At 39.2% G+C, this 18,960-nt stretch overlaps 1 protein-coding gene across 2 annotated transcripts; it reads left to right on the forward strand.

The window, feature by feature from the left end:
* Positions 1-6,776: 6,776 nt before the first annotated feature.
* Positions 6,777-17,005, forward strand: LOC147752099 (uncharacterized). Of its 2 annotated transcripts, XR_015315037.1 has the most exons (6): positions 6,777-7,025; positions 8,189-8,356; positions 12,259-12,419; positions 12,801-12,968; positions 13,598-13,955; positions 16,749-17,005. XR_015315037.1 is itself a non-coding variant. In XM_086972587.1 (5 exons), the coding sequence occupies exons 1-5, from the start codon at positions 6,962-6,964 to the stop codon at positions 13,703-13,705; spliced, it is 669 nt and encodes a 222-aa protein (XP_086828713.1). In that variant the 5' UTR covers positions 6,777-6,961; the 3' UTR covers positions 13,706-14,671. The 2 variants fall into 2 exon arrangements, 1 of the variants encoding a protein (XP_086828713.1); XM_086972587.1 differs by lacking the exon at positions 16,749-17,005 and having other exon boundaries at positions 13,598-14,671.
* Positions 17,006-18,960: the final 1,955 nt, after the last annotated feature.

Raw genomic sequence — 18,960 nt, forward strand, 5'->3', positions numbered from 1 at the left:
TGAAGCTCTATAACATTGCTATTAAAGAAGCTCCTTTTCATGTTATACACATAGGGCCTTTTTCTCAGCCTAGACACACCACCCGGCAACAATCTTGCAAGAAATAACCGTTTCAACCATCCGTCATCTTCTTCATTTTTCCCTCTCCCTTAAAAAGTTCGTCTGCTATCGTAGTTATAGGCGAATGGAGACTAAATCAAATTTTGGCAATGATTTGAACTTAAATAAGGATAAACTAGGACGAACGAAGCTTTATTTATTTATACGTGACTCCTTACAGAGGTAGTGTGCATAACTAAACAGATATACATAAGGCGTGCGAAAAATACCGACAAACCTCGCCACAACGCCTTTCAACTCTAGTGGCACAGCAATGATAAGTCGAGTCTTGGGATCATCGGTTGGCCAGATAAATAAAAAGCTAATTTTTGCTTAAAAATAATAATGAATAAATAAAAGACATTTCACTAGACGTCGAGTAACCATTGCCAATGGTCCAGGAGTATGTTTCAAATGATAAGTTGTCCAATGCAACGCCCCAAGTAGTTGGGCTTTTATGGTACCCAATCAGCTTAATCTTGACGTACTCCTAAGCACGTGAAGATATCCGAACTATTTTGTGTGTGAGGTGAGAAGCTTTAGCTGCAAGCGCCGCTATCGTAGAGGTCGTCAGAGGTTGTTTAGTTGGTCGCTGAGTTCGGAATCCTTTTCCCAAAGTAAACGGGTCGTTCTTGTGCTATGAGATAGGAAATTGGCGAGGTGTAATGCAAAAAGTATTCTTCAGTTCCTACTCTTGTTCTTAAAATCAAAAGTTGAAATAGGTAAACGATGTCCGTCTGCTCTTTTAACGTAACTGCGAAACAATGCTTCAGATTTAAGCTAATTCAGCGCTAGAAGCCACCCATAATTTTTGCGTTCACATATGTATGGTAGGAGTTTAAATTGCCTTGCCCTCTCATCCACCTTTTCTGCAAACGCCAGCGAAAATTAGGTGAAAATAAGATCAGAATGTTACGTTCAGCGATGCAACTGCTGAGTTTTCTAGTTGACAAATATATCACATTGTCGAATAATCTTTCTCCTAAATAGCTAATCAAGCTCTCCTAATAATCCTAAATAATATTTAGGAAAAATCCTAAATAAATGAATCGTTTGAAGTTGGAACAGTCGAAATATATATATATGTATATATTTCGGTATAACGGAAACGCCTTTTGACTTATTTTCAATACAAAAATTACACTATTTTTATCGTGTCAACTGAATTAACTTGAATTCCAAAAAGGCTACGCGCTTTTCTTCTGTTTATTGTTAAAGTTTACCCTTTTGTTGTTCTTTCGGAGTAGCGAGTAGTTACCTTCTATCGTCGGTATCATAATCCCTCATTAATTCGCTTCGCCAGTTATTCCAGTGGCATCGATTAGGCCCTGCTTGTTTCGTACTGCACTAAATACTGCTATCTGTTTCAAGTTCAGTCAGGAAAAGATGTTAGATGTTGAAAGAACTTCAAATGACTCAACTACCTCCAGCTAAGTCATTTTCATTCGTTGCAGATCAGACCAATCAGTAAACTGGTTTTCTACGTTTCGTGTATATAATTCTAGCTATGTATATGATTGCTATGTAGTGATTTCTAGAGGACTCAGGGAATAAGTGGTCGCGACTATGGGAACGCCTGTATCGCTAGATGCGTGTACGTGTATATGATATATGGCTATAACGCTTGAGAAAAAAATTAGTTTAATAAATATCAAGGAAAATAGGCCTCCCTCCATGCTCGATATCCCAGACCCAGGCACGGAGTGGTGAACGCCACTCGACGTTTATGTGTCTCCTGAATCTCACAAGGAATTGCTTAGGTTGTTTCACCACAATAAAAACGGGTCTGAATAGGCCTATTTCCTCGGGCGCCTCTATAGATGTAAATATATTGTGCCTAGATATTTATCCAGCCCGAGTAATAGTAACCGTATGTGTTTTATAATTACCGAGGTTCGTTAAAAGTAGATCGAAGTCGCAACGTTTGCATAATGGCAACTGGCAGAGATATGTATCGTATGTTTAATTTTGTAAGTAATATATACCAATGTCATAAAACGACACGTGATCACAGCTCACTTCGCAGTATTGGTTTCTTAAAATGTCTGTAAAAGACGGTTGCAAAAATGATATGACTCACTTTCCATTGGCAGCGTCCCTTGGTAACGTCCAACATTTCCCTTCTACTGTGATCGAGTATATTTGCAACCGGCGTCTGTTCATCTATTAGACGGAGTTGTAGGCGCAAATTTAGTTTAGATAATAAACATGCTCTACAGGTTACTTCGCATACGTTATATCACAGAGCTGTCGGAGGTTTTGTCTTGTCATAAACACAATCATTCCGAGGATCCTCCACTTACCTAAGTATAAGGGAGGTGTGTAGCTCCTAGCTATCCATCATACTTGGGAATAATGGGCTACTTTGAGTAGACGTACCAAGCTGTCATATCAAGATTCCTCGGTGTCGAAAAGTCTCACCATTTCGACGGGAGCATTTTTTTCAATATGAGCAAAAATTCGACGTGATCTAACCCTGACGAGTCTGAGGTTTGCAGTCCTTGCTTAGGCTTACACGGCGCGAGCGCGCTTTTATGTACCGTACAACGGAAGAGCTTGACGCTTGTCAGATTCGATACAGTCCGTCTTGGTAAACAGCTTCTTTTAGTGTTTTTTTTTTTCTAGGCTAGAATTTTCAGAACATTTCTAGTTTATGAGTGCGTATCAGCTACATCCCAAACGTTTTTAGTGCCTTTATCGTAAGAAGTATCTTTCACTGTTCGATTTCTCAGAAACATTTGAATTAGAAGCGCCAAAAAACTCCACGTTAGCTTTAATTCAATTCAGTACTTGAACTCGTTTGCGTGGTAAAAGCCAATCGTCTGCAAAACTTAGCGCCAACACCGGATGCAAAGCTTGAAACATTTAGATTGGACAGACGGCTTGGAAAAACACAGGAGAATTGATCAGACAGGACCGAAAAACTGTGAAATACAAGCAAATCCGTGCCGAGACTAGCAGTTCCATGTGAACGCGTCTCGGTAGGAAAGGAAATCCTTTTTGAACGAATTTCTAAATGTGACCCGCGGTATTTTCCAGCATTTGCATGTTATACTAACTTATCTAATCGATTAAGCAAAAATTAGCTAGAAAATTATAAAAAAAATTAGACTTATTATATAAAATTATTATTCTAAATGGCTACCTTTGAACAACTCCAACAAGGTGGTCGCTAACCTTAATGTTATGCTATTTTTAAGTATATATACATACATATATATATATATATATATATATACTGAAAGCCAGCAAAATATAGAAAGAATCGGTAGAATAACTAAAAGATCACCTTTCAAGTACTTCTTAATAGTCTTTGAAACAACTGCCCTTAAATAAATTTTTCATTTCTATTTCGTCCAAAACGTTTATAGAGATTGTATAATTCTTGCAGTAATAGATTCGTAAGACATTTTAGGTGCGTTCGCCAACAAAAAATAAATTGAGTCGTTTATAGGAAGTCCCAGGTAAGCGCGATTCCGCAACGCAAATGCTCGGCTGGATCGCCATCGATCAGTCCCTCTACACAGACGCTTAGAGGCGTTTTATCACTCAGAGCGGGGTGGTTCTGAACCCAGAAGGCTACACAGTTTAATAAAGAAAGACATACATTTGAGAATTTTTTTTCTATCTCACATGGCCGATATTTAGGAAACTATACCTTTTTTTTGTACGATGCTTTCTAGAAGTTGTTTAAAAAAATAGCAGTTTAGTAAAGTAGCAGAATGTCTCCATGGGCGTTCGACATGTCTAGCCTAGTTAGTTCTGTTTATGTAATTGACCTGTTCAAGAACGTACGTCTACTGAATGCTCACTAATGTTTAAGTGATGCAGATTTGAATGCAGGTAAATAGCGCACCCGACGAGTGAAGTAGAAGAGCCGAAGAAGGACATACATACATACCCCTGTAGCGTACCGATCACAACAAGCGAGGTTTGTGTATACCTGACACAAATTATTACAATTTTCTGAACTTCGCTTCATTTTTGCCACTAAAAATCACTAAATGTAGGAACCAGAGCTAGTTTTGTTTTAGGTACGCGCGTTACAAACTAGGAGCGAGGGTGATGATTTCCCTGATCATCATATGCAGCAGAAAGAGCTGTCAAACATGGCCAACAAGGCGGGAAAGTTTGTTCTTTCTCCTGATATCTGCAAGCAAACATCGCCCTGAAAATGCTAAATGAATTTACTGTCGAATGCTTAGCCTGGCATCATTAGTTACGACTGGTTCACCAGTCTTGATTAAATCATTGGCCGTTCCATTTGGATAAACTAGCAATTTGCAACAAGGACTATCATTAGGCCGTAATCTGAATAAACTGATACAGTTCCGCAAGGGTATCTTGCTACTGCAATCGTCCTACTTTAAAACCCGCTTAGAGCAGCGATTATTTGTGTTCGATAAAATTGTTATATAGTTTGATACTCAATTTAGTTCTGATGCAGGTGCCGGCAGACGAGTTTGCTCGTAGTCAAAAAGGCTAATGCAAACGTGCGGAATACAAAAAATGTCTCATCTACGGCAGAACATATCTACGTGAGATTTCGAAGATATGCCAAAGTACGCAATCATAATTGGTTCGGAAAATAGTTAGCCTTTCCGATTATAAATTGGAATAAATAATAATAATAATAAGGCACTCAAAAGTACTTACCGATATCATATTTTAGAGAGTGACCTTATTGAGGCGGGACACGCACTATCGGTTAATCGGAACTTTACACACTGTACGAATAAGTCTCATTTATGGCTTCATCTATCTCCTCATTATACATGCACTACTTTAAGCAGCTATTGCTGAAGCCGCTAAATCTAGTCTGCACAAACTCACTTGTAGATTGATGAGTATTTAGGAAATGCCAGTGGGGGAGTACTTCGTGGTTCAACTGTGTCAATGTTTCGTCATGAGTTTATGCTGAAAAGTGATCGTTTGAGAAGTATAATGTCGTATTTCATCACGATAGTAAAATTGAGCGACTTTACGGTTAAGAATATACTGCCATACGTCAAGTCAGCGGGTACGCTGCTTAAACGACCGTTATTCATTACCAATGAAAACTTATCTTTTACGCGATGTGTTCGTTGCCGAGAGCTACTATGAGTTAGTAAATACAAACGATCACAGAAAAAATGCAGCGTCTTATCACTAATAATATAATTCAGCACAAACATCTACATGAGCTTATTTACACGCCGTATAATGCTGTGTATTGAATTTAACCAATATACGTCCCCTTAATATTTATGATTTTCAAAAAAAAAAAATCGATTTTCTGTGCTTGAGTAACCTTTGCGGGACCTGAGCATTTCACAAACTGTCGAATCTGTTATTAAATTATTTAGAGATTTTGTTTGATTTTAAGAATCTACAAAATGACCACCCAATCTCTCGCTCAACAGTTGTTCACTCATTTTTGTACGTAGATTAAACAACCATTTTGCTATCAGCTACCAGCTTCACGTTATTTCCCTACCACTTCGCAATATCACCTCGTATCGAAAGGAGACTCTCAGGTCGGATTCGTTCGCGTTCGGTTTCCGCGCCGAGGCATAACATATGTCAATAGTGACAGGCAATGCTTCATCCTTCACTCAAACTTGCTAAGCGGCCAGTATTTTCTAGCTCGCTAAAGCTAAATGGGTAACTGGCTTTACGTCATCGTGATGGCCTTTATGCAGGCGTCGCTGTGTTCCTGCCACTGTTCTTATCGTTGTCGTTGCGGCTGCCAACCCGCTTGACGTCAAGTAGCTAGGCAGGTCAGCAGAAAACCAAGCAGCTGGGTCTCAGTAGCAGCGACAGCAACGGAAAAGGCCTTCCGTTCGTCGTCTGTCAGCAACCAAGCAGTTAGCCCCCATCAACCTTCATCACAATAGGTTTAACGAATGTGTGTTCCTGCGTCCATGTACTTTGCAACATCTTGAAGAAACCAAACAGTTTGTTTTGATTGGCATGCTGCCCTGACGATGCCTAAGGACTGAGTAGTTAAGCATTGACTACTTCTGGTTGTTTGCTGGATTGGCGAGCGCTGGTGGGTTTTTGCTGCTGAACTGGAAACATATGGCGTTACTTTGTAGGGTCTATCTGTTTATATTTTACGCCTGCTTCCTCTATTCACATAGATGGGCTGATAATGCATTCAGCCTTCACTCCACCAACGTGATTGCTGTATATATTATAAGCAAAGCGTACATAGGCAACGTGCTTAGGACCCTCAAAAGGACATTATAGTCCAACTGACGGGTGTCATCAAGTAGCCCCTGCTGCCATCATCTCCTTAGCGGTTATGGCTTTGCTCCATGGACGGCGAGCTTAGTATTCCTAGTTCGTATAGATAACTAAGCTAGATCAAAACGGAGACCGATGTGCGTAGGTTTGCTTTCTGTTATTGCTGAGTATTGTTATTACGACAGCAATCGCGTTATTATTGGTATCATTATCATCATCACCCTCAGTTTCGCAGGCTTTCTACATTCAATCACAAGTCATTTCAATTGTTGCGACCACACGTCGCCTCAGTCAGGTGTAGCAGCATCATCATTTCGCGTAAATACACATCATCCGCGAAGTGATCTGGTTTGTATTGTCATTGGTTTAGTCTATGGGTCTTCGTCCATACAATTTGTTCAGATTTTGACGTATGATTCGTCTGATTTACTATATGCAAGTATATGACAGCGGGTAAGACCCTGCTAGCCGAATAAAATCCGGGGCACAGTTTGTGGGCCCGCCAGAAGCAAGCTAAGCCGTGACTGCTCAATACGTTTTAGGCACATTTCCAAACTTACGATCAAACCTGTGTATTCTAACAAAGCGAGGAATATCTTGCCGTTAGCAGGCTTAGAGCGCTATTAGAGACACGATGTATGTTATCAAAGGAGCGTTACTCACGTACATGCTCCTATTCCACGGGACGAAAGCTCAGGGTAAGAAATTCGCTTTTTTTTTTTTTTTTTTTTATTGCGCTAAGCAGAACTCGATGCGTCGTACATTACGTATATTTACCTGAAGCCGCACTGTATCGTACAATATTCATGATATAAATATTGCTAAATATCATAGATATATAATAGGCCTAAGAGGCTTTTCTTCTGGCTCACACCGTATTTGCTAAGCAACCTCAAAAATCATTGGTGTTAAATTCATCTTTAAGTGGAAAGGCAATTTTCGCTATACGTCGTTGTACGTTTGTCTTACGTGCATTGTGCAAGACACTGTGAATCAATTGCACTTTAATAAGACATTGTACAGACACTATACTTTCTCTTTTAGACTATGAACACATAGGTCCAGAGTTCGAGGTTATTTATTAGGATATCTGTTTATTAACGACTTATAACTTTATATGTCCACTAGCAAGATAATTGCTAGGTACTGCCAATCGAAATCGCGTTCTGCTTTCTGTAGACGTCGACATAATGCTTACTGTTTATCTTGGCTTGATTATACCAACCCTATACGTTTCCTACTTTTATATAATTAAAGGATGGCAACTTTTTTTTATCTCTATTCTGTATTCTATGACTATCAGTTAGTAAGTAAACGAGGTAATCTGAAAGAAGTGAAGCTCAATACCTTGAAGTCGCCTATATACACCCAGTTATTATATATAGAAGCAACGATAATGTTCGCTCGTGCGCACCTTTGAACTTTATAAATAATGAGATAGCTCAGGTAAGAGGGCCAAGGACATTAAACAGTTGTTGTCAGTTCCACCTTCCTTTTCGTTGTCGTATTGTGACAGTCAACAGTGAGCAAAGCGTTCTCAAACGCCGGACATAGGGAAACCCCTACAGTTGCCCCGTTCCTTTCCTTCTATGTCGCCAATGGATATTACATAAGGCTGACTAACCCAACAGAGCTCTATGTTGGTTCTTCCAATCGTGATTATTATTATTATAGTACTTGCTGTATTATTGTAACTGTTGCTATCAGTGATTCATCATTGCTACGATCGCTTTCTGACTTGTTTTTTTTTCTTCACGTTTCTTCACGTCCTGCTGACATTGGCGGAACGGGCGGTGTCGCCATCGGTAATATCAACTACCTCGACTTTCTGCCTACTCTTCGGCTACTCGTTCGTCCACAGTCAGACCAGTGCCCACACAGCTTCCAGGATTTCCTACAGACTCAACAGCTTCTAGCTTTATTTCTTCGTTGTCGCCCATGGTGCCACCCGTGACGCCGGGGGGAGCCTCGAGTGCAGGTAGCGGCGGTTCAAGTGGTGACGGCGCGATAAATATAGTTCCATCGACGGGTACGTACAGCCAATAGAAAGGACAATAAGCCCTTCGGACTCGTTTCCTTTTTTCTGCTTGCCGTCATAAGACAGCGATTGATAGAGGGAGGGAAAGAGAGCACCCGGGTTGGCCGACGCGCAAAAAGAACGCCGCCGTCCTATGAGACAATAGATAAGAAGAACGCAAGAGGCGCAACCGAACGATGGGAGAAGAGTGAGACGAAGTATACAACACAAAGAGATTACATTATGCTAGTATTATGTCCAAATTCGCCGCGTGAGACCGTCCGCGGGATTCCGATGGCTGTGGACCAGATGTGTGTGCCATTTGTGCACGTCTGTGTTCTCTATGCAGCATATACCACTGGTGAAATTGTTCAGGATGGACTGCACGAAAAAGATCAATAGCTTTGAGCAGCTAAAATCATTCTAACGTTACTATCAACCACTGTTCGTCCAATTAGAAATCTGATGATATCTGTTAAGGCCATGCACTAAAAAAATGTACTTTGACTACTTACGCACTATAGTATTTACGTGTGGGTAAGGGGGGGGGGGGGGGAGAGACTTCAAACAAGAACGCCTGTCCCCGTTCAACCTTTAATACCATAATGTTTCATTATAATCAGAATAACAACGATTTTTCTCATCTTGATATATTGTTAATTATATATTATGTTTTGTAGCATTTTTGTCTAGAACTACTACATGGATAGTATGCTTTATATGGTAAACATGGTAGATATAACTTGCTAATTTTTTGTTTAATCGTTCTCAGCAGACTTTGTCGGTTACTAATATGATCTAGGAATATATTTTGCTTCATCTACGTTCGCTATAAATGCAGTCTTTAAGTTCTAAGTAGATCTTATAACATCCATGAGATAATTACGCTTGTTCATTGAAGCCCCTTAAACGTTGCATGTCCAGTGATCAATCTAACTTTGCTCTAACGTTGATATGTGAACATCGTGCAGTCCCCTAGTTGCGTGCATTGAACGAATTCATCATGGCGTCACGGTCGATCAGGGTTCTGCCGAAACATGGAATACTTTTTTGTTTAGTAACTCTTATATACAAATACTGAAGTCTTCAAAGATCTTTTTTTTTTTTTTGATTTTTTAGAAGAAAGGCCGAAATCACATAATTGCGCTGCTGGGACAGCGTTTCGTGTTGTTGGGCGCATTGCTTCTATTTATCAGGCAAACCGCAACTACGTGGACGAAAACTTTATATATAGTCCTACTCTTATGAGTTTTTGAGTTAAGATTCTGTTACAACGCCTGTTAGCTTTTCGCTGTTTCGAAAACATATGAATCAAGCGATTAAACGCACGTGTTTTTGTGTTATCCTCTGTTAATCATCTGTAGAAATGTAGAATGAGATAAGCTAGTTTTATTAAATAAGTTTACTTTTGTCATGGCCTTTCTGATTTTTAGTTGATTTTAGTACGCTTCGAAAGATCACTTTTACCAATAGGAAATGATAGATATAATTTGTGCTTTGTCCGCAATTGAAGCAGCGTGGTCGCAGGAAATTTCGGCTAGTTTTACATTCGCGTAAAAGTGTCAAGCAGCAACATTCTTACCCTTTTGCATCTGTTTTTACCCATCTGCTTTTGGTACACTGCCATTGCCATGAGCCAAATAACAGTTTCGTATTAGATGGCCTTAGTTTTTAAAACTTTTTTTTTCGTTATTTTCGTGTACATTTTTGTTCATCAGATATAATGAAAGGGTGTCTGCGATTACACAATATATATTTTGAGCGTTAGGTTTTTTTGCTGGAAAACGGGATGGCGTCAGAAAAAGGGAAACTTATTTTCACGCTTAAGGCATTTTCATGAACAAAATTTTCAAGGTTGCGGAAAAATCTTCGCTAATCTGTGCCATTCAAAATACATCGAAATCATCAAAAATTATAAGCTAAGCATATATAATTGATGGAATCAGGACGTTCATTTCTTTCTATATGGGTATCACATGTATTCTATACGTTCTAGAGGATATCGGTTCCTATACATCCTTCGATATAGGGTACCTACAGGTCTACTTTTCTCTCCAATGGGCAGCGCATCGATGTTTGCTCAGATATCAATTTCCGCTTCATCGTGCTAGCCCATGATTAACCGCTCACTGAGTAGCCGATTTTGAACGTTTGCCTATTGTTTGGTCACATGGTTGGCAAATTTCACTTAATACGTTTAATGCACCCAATGCTGTAAATTGAAAAAAAAAAAAGGACAAAAGTCCTATTTTCAAGTATCTGCTATTGCTTATTATTGTTTTAAGATTTATTATTTGATTGATTGAGCTGACCTCTAATTACTACCCAGAGGTAACGAATTGTAGATAATGCAATATTATCTTGATAATAGGCTAAATTATTTTGAACTCAGTATCTTATGATGGCCATGAATAGAAGTATGTATAACTTCAGAACAAAAAATCTTAGAATCGCTCCAAGAGCTTTGTAAGTCTTTTTTGCAAAGAATTGTCTCAAACTCAAAATCTTGAATAGTTACGACCTAACCGGATAAATAAACGTACGAATCAAACAGGAATATTATCCCTAACCTCTAGTCAATTATTTAATTAGTAACTTGGAGAAGCTAATAAGGTGAGAAAGAGATGATAACTTTGTTTTCGTCTAACGTTAACGCTACTTCTACACTGTTGCTTACAACTCTATGACAGAACTATGCGTAATTAGCACCAACACGTAACACCGTGTACGTTTTGGTTCCCACAAAATCTAAATAAGGTTAGTATTTGGCCATGTTTCTGAAAAACCAACCCTTTGTTCCTCTTGCTTGTAATATATCTTCTGCATCACTCAGCCCGGCTTCCTTTACAGCACTTAGCCGGAAATATAAATTGAATTTCCGCCGTGCAGTCTCATAAAAAGAATCCTCTACACGCTTGTTGTTGCTATCTGCAGTGCAATAAATGTATAAAAATCACCAGTGGTATTCTTCCGTAACATGTCGGATGTGTATTACGGTATATTTCGAATTTTCCATCCATCTTACAGCTGGACCCTAACACGAAACAAGTCTGTCTATGTCCTATGGGTTCGAGCCTAGACCACGACACGCAAACACGTTATCCACTAATCTATCACGGAAATATATAGTCGAGGTATTGTTAAGCCGATAAGTTGTGACTCCCTCCTTTAATCTTCCGTACAAATTCGATTTGCTCTAGGAGCCGCATAATGATGACGAACATTACCCTTACGTAGCCATCAAGTACATTAAAACTCTACGCTTATGTATGTGCTGTCATTGCCTGTGATAACGCTTACTTGTATTTGAGGGAAACCTTTGTACCTTGCATTTGCTATCATTGCATAGGACTGTTTGATTTTAAGCCATCAATGATGTTGAAGGCTACATGCGTGATAGGAGGATGTGATAGAATGATTTCTACTAACGCAGTGGGCTGCTTACCTCGAAACGCCCTGGTCAGTCGAAGAACTTCGTATTTTATAATCTTTTCATAGTAAGGATGTGTACGATATAAAAAATATCCTCTAAATATTGTCATATTTTCTTAAACTAAATTTATACTGTCGTTAAATATGTAGGCCATGCTGCGAAAAATTCAAAGAAACTTTTGTGTATAGTCGATCGCCTTAATGCTTCTAATTGCGCTGATAGTTTTAATCTTCAGTCGTGGTCATTGTACCTTGGCGTGAGCACGATACGAGTAAGTTTTTCAAAGTTTTGGCATAGCCATAGTTGCTAATGCTTGAACTGGCTTTAATACGTTGACCGTTCTTCTGTCCTAATTCCCACGCTTACTAATTACTGCAGCATCGTCTATTTTTTCATTGCTTTCCCTAAGAATTACCTAATCGAACCCTTATTAAAGAAAACATCATTAATTAGTGCAGTGCTTTGCTGTTGATGATAACAGGTCTGGCGACGGTGACAGCCAGTGGAAATTTATTTCCGCCTTCAATTACCATCAGCGGATCGCCATTCAATATGTCCTCACCAAACTCTGGTCCCTCTGTGACAGGCACTGTGGGGTTTGGGGGTCCGGGTAACGGTATTAGCATCATACTAAGCACACAGGTAAGCCAGGTTCACGTCGCCAACATGCTGCTTGGCCTTTGCCACACAGTAGGTAAGCGTTCGCTTTTGAAAAAGGTACTGTGCAGAATAGGCATATATTGTATAATCGGGTGTATGACATACCCCAATGAATTGTAGAATATGAGAGCTATATTTCTAGTGATAAGACTAGCCTATTTAATAAAATATAATTTAGGCATTAAAGGACCTCTTCTGTAGGTACGAAAAATCCGTTTGCTTCGGGATAAATTTTGTTTCGCACATCTACAGTGGGCTATGGGCGTTAGACGAAGATATGAGTCTATCGAAAATATAAAGGCATATAACGTATAGCATAGCGTGTTTTTTTTTTTTTCTCATTTAACTGTCTCTACGTTATAGGACTGTGTACAGAGAGCCGTTCAGTGTCCTCAAGGCTACATGATGTCTTTCTGTACGGGATGTCTAGCAAAGTGCACGAAAAGCATTGAATCTTTTAGCTTTGCAGCTTTCAAGGAACACATGAAAATAGTTACTGCTCCGGACGGCACAAACTGCACGACAAACTTTGTCAGTAACCTTTACCTCCTAGAGGATTCTTATAGCAGGCTACATAAACGCTAGGTACTTACGAAAAACATGGTAGAACCTCTTTGTGTACAAAAGAGACGGAAACAACGCTAATAGCGTAGAGGTACAAAATGTCAATACGCCTGATTGTAGATAATACATCATAGCTGCTAGTGCCAGGCCACTTAACACAGATCACTTCTGTACTCAAAGCGCGTGTCTACCGAAATGAGTAAGATTAACTAATAGAAGCCCGTAAGAGTTGTCCAACTCAGGCGATAAAAGCCCGTCCCAATGTCCTACCTTTAGTGATACCTAGACCTAGGGTACCCGTGGCACAGCCAAGACCGGTTGTGCTACGGGCACCTAGATATCTGGCCGCGATTGCGCATCTAAAAACATATTAGGCTGTCTATTAACTGGGCCAGTCTATATAAACACCGATAATGCAAACGAGGATTATTATTGTTAATGGTTGCGATATAATGCATTTGATATTAGAAAAAATATACAGGACGCGTAAAACAATAATAATTATATTAGATGAGGTTCATACGTAACAAACTTAGCCACTGTGCACTAACTTCGCTTCACGTTGTTTTTGTACGCGCCGCCGTCTTCCTTCGCAGTTCTCAGTTATTCGTCAGGGCACATGTCGCCTCGGAAGTTGTGTCACACCAATCTTCCCACGGAACTCAAAATTTAAACTGTGCCCTTTTGGTTTGCCCACTTGCTAACGTCTGCTATAATATATATACACCACAATCCCTTTTTCGTTGTGTCGTTAACACTGCCGCTCTAGCAAAGGAAAACACTTCATTGGATTGTTACAGCTTGTCCTACTTTGGTCTCTCCCGGTAACTCTAGCCATTACTATAGAGCAAAGAATGTGAGTGGCTGAATTTCCATTCAGTGCACTAATACGAATGCAAAAGTGTACCAAGCCAGCATATGACACCGCCATTGACCCGTTAATAAAATCAAAAGGTAAGATTTGTTGTGCGAAATAAAAGAGAGATATGACTTTTTTTGAAAACGCTCACAGTAGCTGAAGGAGACTATGTGGAGGAACGAGAGTTGCCATGTTTATAGCGAACAAGTACGAAGACGGACTGTTTACGATACCCGTGTTCGGCTGCTGTTAGATTGATGTTTACGTACTTTAGGTTCATGTGCCGAAATTCGATTTATGGGACGCTTTCTAGAAAGCACTCGGTATAAAACTTGTCACGTTAGCTGTGACAGTATGCTTCATCTTATTTCTCATGGATTTACACATGAATATTGTAAACTTCCACACTATTTACACCGGTTAACTTTGTATCGTTGGCGATAAGCCGTTTATATTGTTCTTCCCATATACTTTCGGGATCCAATGATTCCTTTTTCTCTGCAGAAGGTTTAGGCCCGCTAAAACGACATGTGCTAATGTGTTATGAGTGTGTATTCTTTCAGTGCTTATCATGACTTGTCATGTAAATATCAAGCGATTTCAAGTAGCATGTCAGCCTTTCTGACGGTTTCCATGATCCCTATAACGCCAGTCGCGTTCCGCTGAGTAGCGTCAACAGGCTGCTTTCGCATATGTCATAGTCCATGTGATTTTTCAATACAATTAGAAATCAAATTGACTCAGATAACGGGTTAGCTTAGCTAATTGTGCTCTAAGATGTTATTAAATTAGAAAATGGGCTGCATACTAACGAATATGTGTACTTTTATCTAGTCCGATAGGAGAGTATAAATTAACTATCTTCGACCCAGAACATCAAAGCTGTTTCGTTCGTGTGTGTCGGTATATAAGGGAAAGGCTTAATACACTGCCATTCAATTTAATATTGAACATTGAAAAGTCCTCTTTGGCAGACCTTGTCGATATTTTCTAACCGAGAAATACATGTTTGTTAGAATATGATTTGACAGACATCAAGAGTATATAAATTAAAGTAAACAGTAGAGCCGAATTTGTTTTTTTTTATTTACCATATACGTTCGCTAGCTTTCTACTTAGTATAGCTTAAGGATACTTTCAAAACGTGTACAGAATTGCGACGGACAAGAAATGCATATGTATTGGATGTCAAATAGACGATTCTTCAGATTCATATTTCGCAAGATATCCCTCGAAAAAACTACGCACCGTTTAGAACAATCACGCTTCATAAATCTATTGTGAGAGGCATGAACATCATGTATTTTGTGTAAATATTCAATAGACGGTTATCGCACATAAGCTATCAATAAGACGTATCGAAATAAATCCCAGCCTTGTCGTAAGATGTTTGGCGTGAGCTCCTTTGGTTTTGCCATTGTCTAATATAGTTTGATAAAACGTTCAGTGGCTAAAAATGATACGATCGATACTGTTTTTTCAAAGGCAATTATCAGCCTTCTGCTATGCAGCGTGCTCGCTCACAACATGCAAATCAGTCGAACTTCCGCTTGGTTACTGCTTAAAATAGTTGCTTCGAATTGTATCACACTGAACAATGTTGCCTTCTACGCAGCTCTTTAAAGTTACCACGTTGTCTTTTAGTCATGCATACGCAGTATTTACAAAAAGTTGAACTACTGCATCGAATACGGTCTTATCACAGGGTCACTCAGCCACAAAATCCAAATTTAGAAGATTGGAATTGTGTGTCTGGCATAATATCGAATTCGTAGCACTGCAATATGCTTTCCGTTGAAAACATTTCACCTCGCCTATAGAACACTATTTCGGCAGTTGATTCTTAATGCTCTCTTCTACGGCTGACATAGCAGATTGTAGACTAGCGTTGGATTAGCATAATAATCATTAAGTTCTACTGGAACGAATGCTTATATTCTTTCTTTAGGAATGCGCATAGTACGTATAAACTAAGCAATGTTGAAAAGTTCTTGGATACATTCAGTTCAAACGATTCAATACTGACACCGCTGTAACGCGGCAATTATGCGATATTGTCAGAGATACCCTGAAAAAATTTTAAATACCCTCGCGCGTCAATTGGTTCTCCTATAGAGACAACGGTGCGGATCCAGCTCACCCCCCTCCCCCCGCCCCTTTTTTTCTCCACATTTGCCGTTCTTGTTACGTGACGTGTTTAGACCCATTTAAAAGGAGAACGATACAAACCAGTTTAGGGGTTGATTTTGAGTGAATTCGGTCTGTGGACACATAGAAAAGGTACACGTCCGTTTTACAAGTAACGGATCAATGCACCTGATTTCTTGAAAAATATAGCTATTTGATTGCTCAATAATCCAGTCATAAGATATTTATTCTAGCTACATGTTTATCTACATTATGTTTAGATTTTAGCTTACAAGGTGAGTTACATTGAGTGTTGCTATGCCACGAATGTACAGAAAACCGATTTCCTTCTTGTTTGTTTTGATAACACGTTTGTACCGAAGCTAAGAGGTAGGATTTGCCAAGCTATATGTCGGTCTTTCATACGCCAGTGGCATCACGTGAACAATATTAAATAATAATAGTTGAATAAAATTTCCATCACCTAGACCAAACTCCGTACGACGCGTTCGCTTTTCTGCTTAGCCCCAGTCATTCGTGTCAGACGTTCTTCACTAATGCTGCTAGAGTCAAATAAGCCACTCGTTAGAAAAGATCACGAAAATAAGCAAGAGTCAATGTATTTGAGCTGTTTTGGCGATGATCTCAGTGGGTGAGCCATATGGATAGGTTGCCCGGGTGGACAATATTTGGCCTGTACTATATAGGCTTGCTCGTTTATCCCGAACACAATTTAGCGAAACGTTATTTGTTTCTTCTAGATGAATCACTGGACAAACATAGCAATTGAACACACATCTTTGTCGGCTCACGCCATCTTGATTGACAAGTCGGCGGCTATAAAGGAACAGCTCTTTCTCTTCAAGTTTACAATAGTATTTAGTCTCTGGATGTTTCAAGAGCACATCTACGGTAACGTAAGAACAGAAGAGATTTGAGCAGATACCATCAAACGCTATTACGATAAGACGTCAAAATAAAGCTGCACTTAATTTTAAAAGTTCACAGATTAATTGAATTGTATTATTTTTCGTTAAGGAGTTATATGCGTCGCTTCGTTTCTTTGCCTCTATTGTCAGTTTTTCTAAATATTCGTCTCACATCGAATGTTTTTTTCTAATTCTCTGTTCGAACTGGTAACAATAGGCGATAAATTCAACTATACATTTAATGGAAGTCGTGCCGTAGGATTAGGTTCGAAAAATCGCAGTACGGTCGTAATTTCAGGTTCGAGATTCCAATAGTCTTCACCTGCACAATAGAGGCATTGCGCGCCAATTAAAGCTAATTGCAGCTGCCAAATGTTATAATTAATGTTTCCTAGTTGCTGACTTAAGTTTTCACTCCAGCTCAAGTGTTCATCATTTAGTTTAAGCCGGAAGTAATCTCCGACATCTTCCAATATGTATAGAATTCGACGTATCCGATATTCTCGGTAAATTTCAAAATTACAACGGTAGCAACGGTACCGTTTCTTGCTTTTCAGTGATTTCTCAAAATAGTTGTGTGTGTTTTCTATCTAAAAGCAGGCGCCATGTATTACATACATCTTAATATCTATCATTGAAATTCGTTGTTACTTTCGTTGGCTAAAATAATCAAAGATACACACGGTAATAGCACAGTTGACTAATATGAATTTAGTATGTGCTACATGAACACGCTCGTTTCTACACGATTTAGCAAAAGAGAAGAAAAACCGAACTTCGTAAATGCTCTCGTTCGTATCAGTACGTTTTCGTATGGAACACTCGACTATACACGTAGAAATAGATTATATATAAAACAGGTTAGATCACCAAACAAACAAGTATCCGACTATACGTATACTATAGGCAATTCGATAAAATCATATGATGAGTCCAAAACAAACATTTCGACTAAATCGGATAACCGTTAACCTGTCACATCGTTTGGTTGTGTGCGAAGTGGATAAATATGCATTATGACATTGCTCTTCTACGCAGGTAAGCTGTACGGTACGCGTTCCCGGTAAAGGAAAGCTACTCCTTCAAGTTCGGATCGTATTAAGCTAAAGTCAATTGGATTCACTGGGAAATTTTCTACATAATTGATTACTTCTAATCACATAGTTGGTGTTTAAGATGTCTTGACCTTGTAAAAAAGTTGGCTAATCAATGACGCCATTCTTGTTATTAGCAGAGTGACCCTTTTGCAACGACCGAGAACCACAGTCCTATATGTAAAAGAACAAAACTTTTTCGTTACATAATTCACCTAGAGCTGAAATACAGGTTTCCTATGGGGAATTGAGTCTGACAGAGAAACAATGTACTTACAGGTTAGTATCGTCTGGTGTTCAGTTTATTCGCATGATATCGGCATACAACACATCACCTATCAAAAGGTATACCAGGTATTAACGTAGGACTTAAGCACCTTGTCAACCCAACACTATTTGGTTCTGCTAAGGGACACGGCGGGTGTCAGAGAAACCCATCGACGTAGCAGGTAATTTGGGGCTCATAGAATGATGGTCGCCTTTCGTAAAATCCAAGCTTACGGACGATTGTGATGTCTCGAAAATTTTGGAGACAAGCACGCCCTAAGCCCCGCACCATTGGCACGAAGCAAATGTTTCTTTTTTTAGCTGTAATAATTTGTATACGACTCACAAATGAACCCCAAAGGTGTTCTAAACTTAGATACTGTTCGAAGTTACGTGCTGGATATTACTTAAGATAGGCGATAAACGGATTCAACAAACTTCGTATAATTGGCTGTTGTTCTTGGCTAAATCATTGTGACAAGTGGCCTCTGCACTGTTAGCACTCCATGTATTTGAATAGTTTTTGTATATGTCAGTGCCATAACATGATAACTTTGTTTCAAGGCTCTTGCGAGTTTACCTTTTTCTATTACTAATCTACATTCAAAATGTGACTAAGTTGTCTGTTACTTTATGACGAAGTTTATTTATTTATATAATACGATATAAAATAGATCATCTTA

This window comes from Varroa jacobsoni, unplaced genomic scaffold (genome assembly GCF_002532875.2).
Source record: "Varroa jacobsoni isolate VJ856 unplaced genomic scaffold, vjacob_1.0 contig00059, whole genome shotgun sequence".
Taxonomy (NCBI): Eukaryota; Metazoa; Arthropoda; class Arachnida; order Mesostigmata; family Varroidae; genus Varroa; species Varroa jacobsoni.

Coding starts and splice junctions, on each gene's coding strand:
- LOC147752099 (XM_086972587.1), top strand. CDS start 6,962: ATGTATGTTATCAAAGGAGCGTTACTCACGTACATGCTCCTATTCCAC. Junction 7,026..8,188: donor CCACGGGACGAAAGCTCAGG/GTAAGAAATTCG, acceptor GTTCGTCCACAG/TCAGACCAGTGCCCACACAG. Junction 8,357..12,258: donor AAATATAGTTCCATCGACGG/GTACGTACAGCC, acceptor TGATGATAACAG/GTCTGGCGACGGTGACAGCC.